The 12,646-nt window shown below is 50.7% G+C and overlaps 1 protein-coding gene across 2 annotated transcripts in view; it reads right to left on the reverse strand.

Moving 5' to 3' along the window:
- Positions 1-44: 44 nt before the first annotated feature.
- Positions 45-12,646, reverse strand: part of LOC108555785 (uncharacterized) — a 191,639-nt gene continuing 179,037 nt past the window's right edge. Inside the window, exons 6-12 of one of the 2 annotated variants that reach the window (XM_017911606.1) lie at positions 7,081-7,269; positions 4,134-4,289; positions 3,831-4,048; positions 3,420-3,546; positions 2,211-2,872; positions 1,815-2,113; positions 45-1,675 (exon numbers count right to left, since the gene is read on the reverse strand). In XM_017911606.1, the coding sequence (XP_017767095.1) occupies positions 501-1,675; positions 1,815-2,113; positions 2,211-2,872; positions 3,420-3,546; positions 3,831-4,048; positions 4,134-4,289; positions 7,081-7,269 (2,826 nt within the window). In that variant the 3' untranslated portion in view covers positions 45-500. The remainder of the gene's footprint in view (positions 1,676-1,814; positions 2,114-2,210; positions 2,873-3,419; positions 3,547-3,830; positions 4,049-4,133; positions 4,290-7,080; positions 7,270-12,646) is intronic. The other variant, XM_017911607.1, reaches the window with a different exon arrangement.

Consider the following 12,646-nt stretch of genomic DNA (forward strand, 5'->3'; position numbering starts at 1 on the left):
AAAAAAAAAAAAAAAAAAAAAAAAGTAAGAGAGAAAATCTATGAATTAAGGCTTGTGGAAGCACCCTGAATCACTGTATGACAGTCAAGTCCTATTTGCTAATAATCGCCAACAATCGATAGCGTTTTGTGACTTACGTAAACATCTCTAACATAATTACTTCGCCATTTCGATCTGTCGTAGACTTACGCGTTTTCACGAAACGAACGATAAAACGACTCTATATATTCTTCGTTCCTCGATGACCATGCGATTCGATATTATACACATCGGTATTGTTCCGATATCGTACGTGCGTTCCAGTTTGGACTAGTTTCAGCCGTAACGAGACCACATGTACACGAGCCAACGTGTATCCATGATCTCGACCTGCGACTTTTCGCTTCTTTGATTCTCCCGAGGTGTCGACATACACACACGCACACGCACACGCGCATACACACGCACACACACACACACAACACACAGGCGCGCGCGCTTCCATGGCTCCTCGTTTTTTATTAAACGTAACTTTCATCATCAACGACGGATCTTCCGTATCCTAGGTGTCTGGTGGTAACCGAGGCACGAGGTTGTGGAGGCGGGCGATAAGGAGGCGGCGGTGGTAAAGACCTTGACCTTCCTGCCACTTTGTGCCTGTCTTCCAGATTCATGTGCACCGGTGGTAGATGCCTCAATCTCGGTGGTAGTGGTGGTGGCGTATCTGGCCATGTTCTTTCCTCTTCGTCGTCTTCGTCACCGTACAAATCGATCGCCTCGGCCTGCTTGAACGAATACAAGTCGTTTCTCTCTCTCGAACCGTATATCTCGCTCGTTCTGTCCCTATTTCCGTAGATGCTGCTTTCAGATTCGTATCTTTCCGTACGCGTCGTTTCTTTGTTCACGTATATTTCGCTCTTCACCTTCTTGAACTCGTAGAGATCGCTTCCCGAATGGTAGCTACCGTTCTGCGAGACGGGTGACTCGCGATTAACATACATTTCCGACTTGACCTTCTTAAACTCGTTGAACCGTTCTTTCTTGAATTCGTATCTGTCGCTGGTCAACGTCGTGTCCCCCATCAGATCCTGCTCCGAATTGTGACTCGAGACTCGTTCTGTACAAATGTCCTGCTGCGTTGCCCTTTCGTATTCCGTCCTAAGATCCCGCGAAATGTCCAGCTGCGAGCTTCTATAGATGTCCTTGCAATTTTCCACATTCTCCTTCATCGAGTCTTGTCGCAGATACTCCCTACCGTAGATATCCTTCTCGTCGAATCTATCCTTGCGATGATCATGCTCGTCTAACTTGGTTCTCGGTGTTCTCTTCAGTTGAGCTCTTAGCCAATCTTGCCTCTGAAAATTCGGATTCGGATAACCGATGCTGCTTTTCTCTTCCCTGAAGCTATGCTCCACAGCGCTCGTATGATGATTATTCGTCGTGTAACCGTTTATTCTCTCCTCCCATCCGCCGTAGACACGTATATACGACTTGCTGGTAGACTTATCCTCCTTACTCAGAGACTTGTCGAAGCTCGACGACGAAGCATTCACGGCCGAGTCCTCGGAGCCCACCGGAGACTCTGGGATGAACAGTTGACAATCCGACAGGGTCAGTCCGGAATCTCTCGAGAGAGACATGTGATCCTTGCGAGGTGGTTCCGTCAGGTCCAGGCTGTCCAGAGAAAGCCCACCTGCTGCAACGAGAGAAATTCCTCAGTGGACTATCAAAGTATACGCACGCGAATCGAAGACATTCAACGCGGAATATAACGCGTTAAAAGAAGAAGAAAGAAAAAGGAAGGGGAAAGAAGGAAGATAAGGCAAAGTGCTCACAGTGAAGGCTATCGGTGCTTTCTTCGGCTCCGCTGTCGCTGCGTTCTTCCCCGAGAAGCTGCGTGACACCCTCGCCGAATAGAACTTCGCAATGACGAATCAACATCTCCGTGAGAGTAGGGATCGCTCTGCTCTGATTCACCGACGGATTTGGCGACCAGAGTAAACTGGGCCCGCAACACACGCCCAGATTGCTCGCGCACATGAGATTGTGCTTCGACCGTCGAGCCACGTGGTGTAGAACGCAGATCAGATGAGACAGCAGGGTGTAATTCGCTTTGGGCAATCTATCTAAAATACTGGAATCAGCAGGGATCATTCGGTTAAACAGCGTACACAATAGCGAAAATAAGAACAACTCGATATGACAATAAAATCGCTCGTCTGCTCGCTTACTTCTTAATAGTTTGGACAGGATTCGGCGTGTCCATGCTGTCCATCCAGAGGGGAAACAGGTGGGAAGTTAGCAAAGGATCCGGTAAAGATCTGAGAAAGTCTTTGAGCAGTGCTGCCACCGCTATGATCGGGGCATCCTCCAAACAACTGGGATCACCCGTGGACTCGATTTGATCTCGCAGTTCTCGAACGATCCTAACGTTGGCCGATTTTCTAAATATACCCTGCGTGAATGGCCCCTTGGCGAACAGTTGCTGAAGCATCACCAACACAGGCTTGGGTAATCCGTTCTCGTCGAGTCTGGACAGGTTGACTCCGAAGAGACTCGGATTCAACGAGAGGGATCTTCTCAGCAACCCGGTGATTTTCGACTTGTTCTTCTTCACCGGGGACTTGGGTACCGGCCTAAGTATAAAGTGGCACGTGTCGTGGCCACTTTTGTTACAATGTTCCAAGTCGAAACCTTCTTCGGCGGACAGCGTGTGTCGTAAATTCGACAGTTTCACGGCGAAAGGTCTCTCGTGTCCAATTAGGGGATACGGCGCCTCGTCAGCGGACGTTCTTGCCCACAACTGGAACGGTCCTTGCAGGTCCAATAGGCGCGTGGCCAAATTCACGCAAGCTGCCGCTGTCATTTCGGATCCCACCATAATCGTCTTACACTGCAAACACGAAGAAGCGACGCGGATGTAGTTGGCAACACGAATAACAGGATTGCTTCGGGAGAATAGCAAACGGGCGCAACACGTATGCAGAGATAAAGAGAATACGCGTTGGTAGAGGCGATTATAGTTATTAGAGGTACGCGAGAGGATGCGTTTGCTTCGACCGCAGCTTCCGGCAAACGTTAAAGGCACTCGCGTGTTCTTTAATAGAGGCGTCGAGCGGCGCGCGTATTTAAATACGACGCGCTGGTCGATAATGAACGTCGAGCAGAGCGAACACCTCGTATAAAGGCCGAGGGATAGAAGGAGGCTCTTTTTAGTAGAACCGATCCACTCCGGCGTTGACGTCAATGATATAAAAGGGGCATCTCGAAGCAAGAATGCCTGCAGGAAGGTCAAGCGATCGAACCCCGGTCTCTCTGGCGCGCTAGGATGTGCGAAGAATGGACCGTGAAGGCGTGACCGCGTGTATCTCTCCTTCGCTTTGAATACGTGTGTGCCTGTATATTGCGCGCAACCACGGAGAGGAGTATGCAGCACTTACGTATTCCGTGTTCGTGTCACTGTCGTGATACACGACTTGAATGTTCGTGTCCGGCGGCTCCTTCATACTCTCCTCTCGTACGAGTTCGGTCAAACGTCCCCACCAGAGGTCTCTCGCTGCAGCAGTCCTAAAAGAAACCAATAAACGTTCTGTGATGCGTCGCGATATAGCCGACACCTCGACGGTTAATCGAACGATATATCTCTTTCCCACCACCCTCCAGCGGTTTCTCGTTCGCCAGTTTATTGCGCCTCTAAAAGAATTCTCCTCGGAGTCCCTCGAAGCGACGCGGAATCGCCGCCATTACCAGTCCAGGTGGAGTATAAAGAAACGCAAAGGGTGCAATAACACGGGCGAACGCGATACCAACAGCGTGGATACGGGGCTTGTAAAGCATCGGCAAGCACGTACATGAACGTGGCGACGACGTTCGTAGTGGGCCAACCGAGGACGAAGCTCGTTTCCTGAGACTTGCTCGTTTCAGCCACGTCCTCTATGTGTCCGGCGGTCAGCCATAGCTCGCTCATCCTCACGGACTGTTTCAGCTTGAAGTTACCTCCGCTTCGTGCTTTCGCTATGAGCAACAGGTCCGAGAAGAGGAAGAGGTGTCTGTCCTGGGACTGCACACCCTGCGAACCAAGAGGAAAGATTTCACATCTAGATCTCTATCTTTGCAATCGATCAATCATCAACCCGATTCGTCGATTCGCTTACCGTGGTGAACTGAACCGGAGTCTCCAAGAGGAACGTCCTTGGCGGAGATTTCGGGGCGGGTGAGTTGTTGGACACGTTCAGGGACTTTTGCGACAACACTCTCGTCAGCCTTCCAGGATTTCCGCCGTTCCTCTTGCGGATCAGGCTCTTCATTTTCTGAAAAGAAACAGGCCACGCGTTGCCGCATTACGAAAGCAATAACAAACACCGCCTATCTTTGGACAAGGGCGATACCATTCCCTCGTTCCTCGGGGGAGGCAGAACGAAATTCCTGCGGCTACCTAACCAACCGAGCCAATTAACCCACCCATCTTTTTGCTGCAACGCGATTATGCTCGTGCGTGCACGAAATATCACGCAGGGAATCGATATTGGAAATCGGGGATATCGACGCGCTATCGAGCAACCTCGGCAAGGGATTAGCATTAAATTATCTGGTGGCTCGAGTAGTCCGCTCTATCCAGTTACCGCGTTAAAGGGTCACAAAGTAATGACCAATTTTGATGCTCGGATCTAGGACATAAATTATTATCATCCTCGCAGCGGGTGGCTAATAACCGGACGCCAACGTGCCAAGGCACATTAACTTTCGGATGACTTAACAGCATTATTTCACCGGCTCTGTTCGTGGACAGTGAGGTATCGTTTCGCGAGAAACCCGTTCGAAATTTTCACCGAGGTCTTTCTCATTTTTTCCACTTTATTTTCTCCTTTCCGCCGGCTCTCGACTCAACGAAACCACTCCGGAGCACTCGAAAGCACTCGAAACCTCTGGAAACCACGAATACCGGTTCACACCGGGAACAGCGTCGATAGGGAATCAAACGAGAAGCCGAGATTCACTGGGTGCACTGTTGCAGTCGCGAGATCGCACCGGAGACCCGCTGCTTTTCCCGCGGCTCCGGCCAACCGATGTCAAGACGCGGAGAGACGGATGAACAGTTACGTCTGACAAATAACTCCACCAAATATAGCGAGGAGACACACGAAACACGAAATTACACGCGGTTACGGGACGTACGGATTAACATATTCCGCTTTGACGGCGAGCGTCATTCTTCTCCGACTTTTCTCTGACGAAATCGATGTTCTCCCGCCTAGATCGTAACTACGATACGTTTAACTCTTTGCGGCACAGGATTTCTGATAATAAGACAGACCCACGTTGCGTAGAAAATTTATCGCGTTTTAAATGAAACAAAATTGGTATATTTTTACTAATAAAGGAATCATACAATAAACCTTCCGCTTGCAACAATTGATGAACCTATACTGGCATGTCGAATGTTGCCAACACGAGCGAATACGTTTAAAACATTCGTCGAAGGTATTACCAACTGCTTCACGTAAATAAGACGAAATATAAACCTACACGCATGCAGTTATAGCAATATTCCGAGGTGGGACTAAAAATGTCTCACCATGCATTACGGTGCATCGAAAAGGCGGGACACTTTTAATCCTAGCGTGCCCCAAAGAGTTAAAAGGTGTTCTTAACCATCTCCTTATGTACTATTTAACTGATGCACGATGAAATTCATCTGTGTATATATTGCAAGAGAAACGCCGACAGTCGAGTCCAAGCAGTTGTCAATAGACAGACGATGTTGGCATCAAAAAGGTGGGACACTTTTAATCCCAGCATGCACCAAAGAGTTAACCCTTTGCGCTCGAGAGGCACCCTTCAGTCGCCATTTGATAAAATTTCAGATAATGTAACGGTGTGCAAAATATCGTTAGCTTTTTAGCAGAAAATCTTTCATCTCCTACTCTTCCTTAGCCAGAAAATCGTCGAGTGTGAAGGATTTGCACTCGGTGACTAGCATAGTAATTGGAAAACTTTCTGCCATAAAGTCGAGAATATTTTCAAAATGGTACATAAGAGGTGCAAATTAATTGTAAGACGTGGAATTATTTTACCTGGATATTCCACGCATTGTTGGGCAATTTTCAATTCGAGATATTAATTAATAACGACGTTTAGAATTTGATTAAATGGTGACTGAGAGTCGCCTCTCGAGTGGAAAGGGTTAACAACGCGTGGTGTACGCCAGCAGTGTAAATAGCCAGGTGTTGCGTTTCATTGAAATATCGTATGGTAATGAACGACGCAGAAATCAAGGTAACGATGATTCTTTCGCGATGATTGTCCGCGATTCGAGGAAACGTTTCATCACCGTTCTCGAGAAAACGCGTAGCGCAATGCATGCATGCACGAGGGAACTGGAGGAACGAGAATGGAGGAACGCGAGCACGCGTTCACCCATGCGACACCAGCGGACGCGTGATCTGCCCGTAATCCGTGCTCTTGACAATACTCCTTACGCCCAGTATGCAGATCAGGCCGCGATACACGTGGGACGATGACACGCCGGGACAAAGAGCGTACGAAAATCTGTATCAGCGGTTCGGCCGTTTAATCATCGCGATGCTATCTATCGAGGAGGAGTCGGATTAAAACGGAAATAAAAACACGCAGGAGGAAGGACGGATCGGCGGAGAAGGACAAAGATGGACTGTGTAATTTGTAGTCGGCTGCAAATTATATTCGAAGAATCGAGTTACCCCGACGTCCGGATCAAAAAGCGCAACACGCTTCCTGCTTAATCTCGCCGCGCGCCGTTTTCGACGATACGTCATCCGTCACACGTGCAAATGACAGAGGAGACACTGTCACGGTGGAGCGTTCCGTGAGATGCGTGGGAAACACCGTTGCGTGTTGACTCGTGCTTTCCGCGAGTGCGAGGAAAAATGCCCCCGTGTGCTCGTGAGAATCGTTGAAACCCATCGTGCAACCACGCTCCTTTCCCCTTTTGCCCGTAACCGATTTTTCGTTCCCAACCGGAAGTGCCTAGGCACTTATGGAGATTTTCTGACCGTAAATAGAAACGTTTCACGCGAGATGGCGCGATAGACGGTTAGAGAGAAGGTAGAAGCAAAGCAATACCGTGGTGAGGACATCTCGCTCGTGTAGCCGGAGGTTATCGCCAGGGAAGAGCTCCTGGATGCGATGAAGATCGCCTTCGAGTTGACCGCGTTGGAGAACGGCGCCACTCCCGACGCTTCCGTTTCCGTTCTCCACTAGGTTTCTCGCCTCCTGGCCCAGGTACCTCTCGTATTCGGCCAGCCTCTGGACCTGCAACAATTCAAAATTATTTCCTCGTTAGACAATCTTCGTACAAACGCTGCTCCTCTCATAACGGTGCGAGGTTCTAGGATTCTTAGAGATTACAGGGTAATGGCGAGTGGATAATTTTTACAAGGTACACTGTCGAGTCTCTTTACTTGGTCGTGGTTACGATAATACCGAGATCGAAGGACCGAGTTACGAAAGGAGGAGAAGAAAATGGCACGGAAACGAGGCGCGTTCGTTTTTCCTCTGGCGATTGTGGAGCGAAATTAGCGAGCGATATCGGTAGCGAGTGATCGCAACGCGATCGAAGTGCGCACTCGCAGTAGATCGTCGAGACGGCGTTCTTTTCAGCCGGAACGATCCGGGTAATTGTCGTCGGCGATACATCGAGGCGAGTTATGTAAATTCGCGGCGACTCACCGTTCAATCACGTCGTGTGCCGTTTCGTTCGAGCTAGCTCGCTAGTTGGAACGGACTTCTGCCGACTCGCGACCACGCGATCGGTTGATTCATTGCTTAATTGTTACGAGGCACGAGCGGGGTTCGCATCGACTGCTCGAATTTCCGCCGCTGTTTACGATAACCACCCACGGACCGGCCGGGGTTCTAGACTCTGCCAATAGTTGCCGCGTTGTACTTATTTCGTTACCGAGCCACCGGTGAGGCATCGCCGGAAATATCGCGGTGAGTTGCAATTTTTCCCAGAGGGTTCGATTCGTCAAGGGTAAGCACGCCGAAGTTCTTTACGCGGTGCTCCGTTTATGATCCGCACCCACGTGCTTCGAAATTTTCAATTAAAATGCGAGCAGCGCGGCGCGAGCCACCCACGCAGAACCGGCTTTCGTAACGAAAGCGTACCACTTCTTTCACCGTGTGTCGCTGCACGATCGAACCAGCAATCGGATTTGGTATCGCGGTCGATGTACAAACGAGCCTCCATTCCACCGGATCTACTCAAAGCCTACCGAATCGCGGTTAATCCCGCTAGGCCGGGACTTGACACGGGCCGCAAACGAGCCCAAATTTGACTCCGCTGCCGATTATTCGGTGATCGATCGTCAACGATTGACCAATCAGCGAGATATTATCGTAAAACGACACGTGTATCGTACAGTAGCGCCACTGGAGAAATCGAACGTGTTTACGAAGTTCCAGGCACGTTCAATGCCTATTCTCTGCCAATTACAACTTTGCACCCCTGATATCTCTCTATCACGATTGTATTGCGCGTATCCAGTGAAACGAAAGATTATTTTCTATCGCTAAAGTGGTTAAACAAAGTCGAGAACAATTTTGGAGAAAGTGATCACCGATCGACAACTAACGGACTACTAGCGATCGCTATATGGCCATCATAGCGGATAATTACGGGGTAGTCTTTCGCTAACCCTTGTAATATCGGTTTCCGACACTCGGATCGGAAGCCCCGCGAAAAGTGTCAGGTGGCTGCGAGCAATTGACTCGTCGTCGACCAGGTGCTCCGCAACACTTTGGCACTAAACTGGTCTCTCGACTACGTACAGGGGGATAATGCAACTCTGACCGATTTTAGACCCTGACCTACGCGCGTGACGTGCACCAGTCTATAAACGTCGCATCAGCCGATCAATTTAGGACTTTGCTATAGTTACCCAACGATTTCGAAACGTTCACTCTCGGTTCTCGATAACAGTCACGAGGTTTAATCCGCGTCTCCGTTCATTCGATCGCGAGAGACTCTTCTGACATTCGGCGTGTACCTACATTGGCCGAGTCCGACACGTAACCCTCGTCCATGAACACATCCACGTACTTGATGAACATCTCGATCCGCGAACCAGTTATCGATGGCAAAATGCGTTTCTGACAACACGCGACAACGCGACAAGAAATTGCACGGAACAGCTGCCGATGTCGAGAGCAAAGGCGTGACGAGGACCGGTTACTAGCCTCGGAGCTGGCAGACTGAAGCGAGCGAGATTTCGCGCGCAACACACGTCGCCTCGTGATACATCTTTCGCGGGCAATGAATCATCGGTCCACCGGAAGTAACCACTCCGCTTCGAGTGGAGGCTGCCTCGTGTGTCACCGTTTTTCTCACCTATCCGTCTCTCGCGTGATTTCCACGCCGCCATCTCTACACCCCGTGACCGAGCACGCTCTTTCGCGATCGCTTTTTTTATCGAGATGGAAAGTTCCCTCGGTGGGCCAACAACCGAGAGCACGTCACAGCAGCCTCTCCGCTCCGCTCGTCTCCTTGTTCTTTGCTCATCGCTGCCGTGCTATACTGGGTCGCGGTAGTTATGGCAATCGCGAGAATTTTTATTTATCTCTTTATTTGTCCATTTATTCGTCTTTTTCTCTTCACGATCGTCAGAACGCAACCAAGTGTCAATGCCAGACGCGTCGATGCGAAGGAGGGATTATCGTTTAGGTCACTCCCTAATCAGGGAATGCTCGACATCGTGGTCGCGACCATAGCGTAAGTTTTTCCTGTTTTCTTATTTTTCGCAATACACGCGAATTCCCCGTAAGTTATGCCTAAACGTATTGTGCAACAAAGAAATTTCGCAAGAATAAAATTGATGAACCTGCAGGTCCGAAGGAGTCCGATAATCGGAGTCGCAAAGAACGTTTTCAAACGTTTAATTTTAATTTTTAAAAAGATCTATTCTCCCCAATGGCGAGCGTAAAATGGTCCCCATTGTAATTCCTTTCCTCGATCCTTTCCTGGTTTCTTCGATGCCAGGTTCGCGATAACTATCGTTCGAGGTTCATTACGGGAGCAAGAAAAATTTCTCTTTCACGGTGTAATTTTCACAGTTTGACGGTATTGGCATTCTCCGATGCGTATCATCGACCGTGAGGCCACGTTCGATACTCCCCGGGGCCCGCCCCCCATCCTCCCTCGCCGCCTCTTTGCTCGTTTTCTTTCGTTCCGTTTCCCATCGTCATTGTTCCAGCGACACGTACTTTTACGCGCGGCATTCTTATCCCGGCACCGTTTCTGGGCCCCTTTTCGCACACTTTCACCGCGCCACGTCGATTATATTCCTAGGAATAGCTGGAACATGGAACGCGCCGTTGTACGCCCGATCGCCGCTCGATAATCGTTATCGAGTCACGAGCTGGCCCACGTTTCGCCAGCGCCGGCTCGTATTTTCTCTTACCGATCAAACGACCCCGCGAAAACTCGCCCCGCTTTCCGGCACACCGTTCCGCATTCCCTCGAATTAACTCCCGTTTTATCCCTTTTTCCGCGATCGCGATCGCGCGATGTCGAAACGACGAGTCCGAGTAGTCGGTATCTACGATACCGCGTAACCCACGGCCGGGCAGAGTCGTGTTCCTTCTCGTTGAAACGCATCGAACACGCGACACACTCCAGTTCCCAGACATTTTTCTCACAGGTCGTTACCGTCCCACTAACGGCCTAATTGAATTTTTTCTCCGGCGTTCTGCAGCCAGCGACTAATGCGGCGCAAAAACCGCGCGGAAACGAGGTATCCCGTGACACGTTTGAAAACACGTTCAAATTCCACCGGCTGAATACCGATACCCGCGTGTACGCGAGAGCGGAGAACTTTCACGATCGGAGCGTCTTACGCCGTTCTTCCCCCTTTCTCCCTTTTCTCCGCTAATCCGAATATATTCGAGGAGATGCGGCGCGTCTGCTGAATAAAAGAGGAGATTCGAAGAAACCGCGGCAGCTGGTCGAAAAACCACCGAAATCCTCGATGCCACGGTTCGTACCACCGATTCGTCTCGGGGCACAAAGAGTTCCGTCCCAATCGCGTCTCGGGATCAGCGAAATAAATACTCGCGCTGGTGGGCTCGTGTGCTGCTGCTCTCCATCGGTTCAAAGGGATCTCCACTCTCTCTGTCTCTCTTTGTCTGTCGTGAATTCCCGGGTTGACAGAGAGAGAGAAGTGGTTATATCGGAGTGGGAAACCGGAGAAAGATTTCTTCGCGCAGGGTGGCTTTTCGAGGGGTAGGTGTCCTGACCACGCACAAGAGGCTGCTTGTTAATGCAGCTCGCCGAGCCCGGGGACGTCCTCGCATATTAATCAGCGGCACAAAGAAGAAGCGACGTGTCCCGGGGACTCGCGAGTGCAAAGAAAGCGACGCGGGGGACGGAGGGGGCGAGACAAGGGGAGAGAAAAAGAAGCGGAAAAAGAGGAGAAGAAAAGTGGAGGAGAAGGGAAGGAACGCGCGTTTCGTTCCGGAGAGGATTTCGACGGGTGCTAGATGGCCGACAATCCCGGATACGACCGGTTAAATTCTCGCTAATTAGCATAGCGAGCGTGCATCGGGAAGAGGCGAGCGTGGTACCTAAAGAGGTACTTTTCTATTCGAGAGGAGTCGCGCGTGCTCGTAAATCGAGCTCTTTCTGGCTCCGGGCGTAGAAATCCGATTCCGCGTATTATCCTCGACGGTTTGCACAATCGTACGCGCGCTCGCTCGCCTCTCGTCTTGCCCGACGAACATTTGTCGCGAGGCCGTCGCTTTTACCTCGCGCCGATCGGCGCGCGTACCAGAGAGACCGTGAACGATCGCGCACGGGCTGGCCGGTATACATACGCGCGCGTAAGAGTAACTCGTCGAGGAATCCGAAACTCGTAACGAAGGGAAACCTTTGCTATTACTCCAGTTCGTCCATTACGAGCCGTCCATTATCTCCACGGCTCGTTCGCCGGTGGAATCCTTTTACCGTTTCCAAAGCGACTCTTCTGACCGTCGATTCCTCGGCCGATTCCCTGGTCGATGCCTGGAAAGTCTAGAGAGCGCGTTACTTTTGTGCCACTCTGTACAAAGAGAGAAAAAGCCATCGACCAACGAGAGAGGGCTGGCGGCGGTTAATTTGTCGGCCGGCCGGCACGATAATTTGCCCGTCGGGGCGATCAATCATTTAATTAGTCAGCGAGAACGTGCCCGCGGCTGGAAATTGTTCGAACGCGGTGAATGGAAGAGAAAGGTCGCGGGGATCCGCGCGACGGCCTTTTTGCTCGGCTCGCGCGATACGTCCGCGAATGCATACATCAACCGATGCCTGCAATACGCACGGATATGGTATATACGCCGCGGTCGTGTATCTGGAAGCGTACTTAAACGTATCTACCGTTAGCCACGCTCCAATCGACGACCTCGCGACTCCGACCGTTCTCGAGCTATTTCACCACGGACCGTTTACGCCTCTGCGTTGTCCAGAACTCGGTGTCGGGGCCCCCGACCACTCGATCGACGGTCACACGCGGATGACCTCGAGAGGTCCTCTCCTCTTCGCCGGGTTTGATTAACGCCACCGCGGGATAAGAATCGCCGGTGAGGAATCGAGAGAGGCTAGCCGGAGAGTAACGGAGACTTCTCTTCTCCCAGGCGAATTTCGCGGGTCAATGTCTCC

Source organism: Eufriesea mexicana, unplaced genomic scaffold (assembly GCF_001483705.2).
Source record: "Eufriesea mexicana isolate 0111107269 unplaced genomic scaffold, ASM148370v2 scaffold265, whole genome shotgun sequence".
In the NCBI taxonomy this organism is placed as follows: Eukaryota; Metazoa; Arthropoda; class Insecta; order Hymenoptera; family Apidae; genus Eufriesea; species Eufriesea mexicana.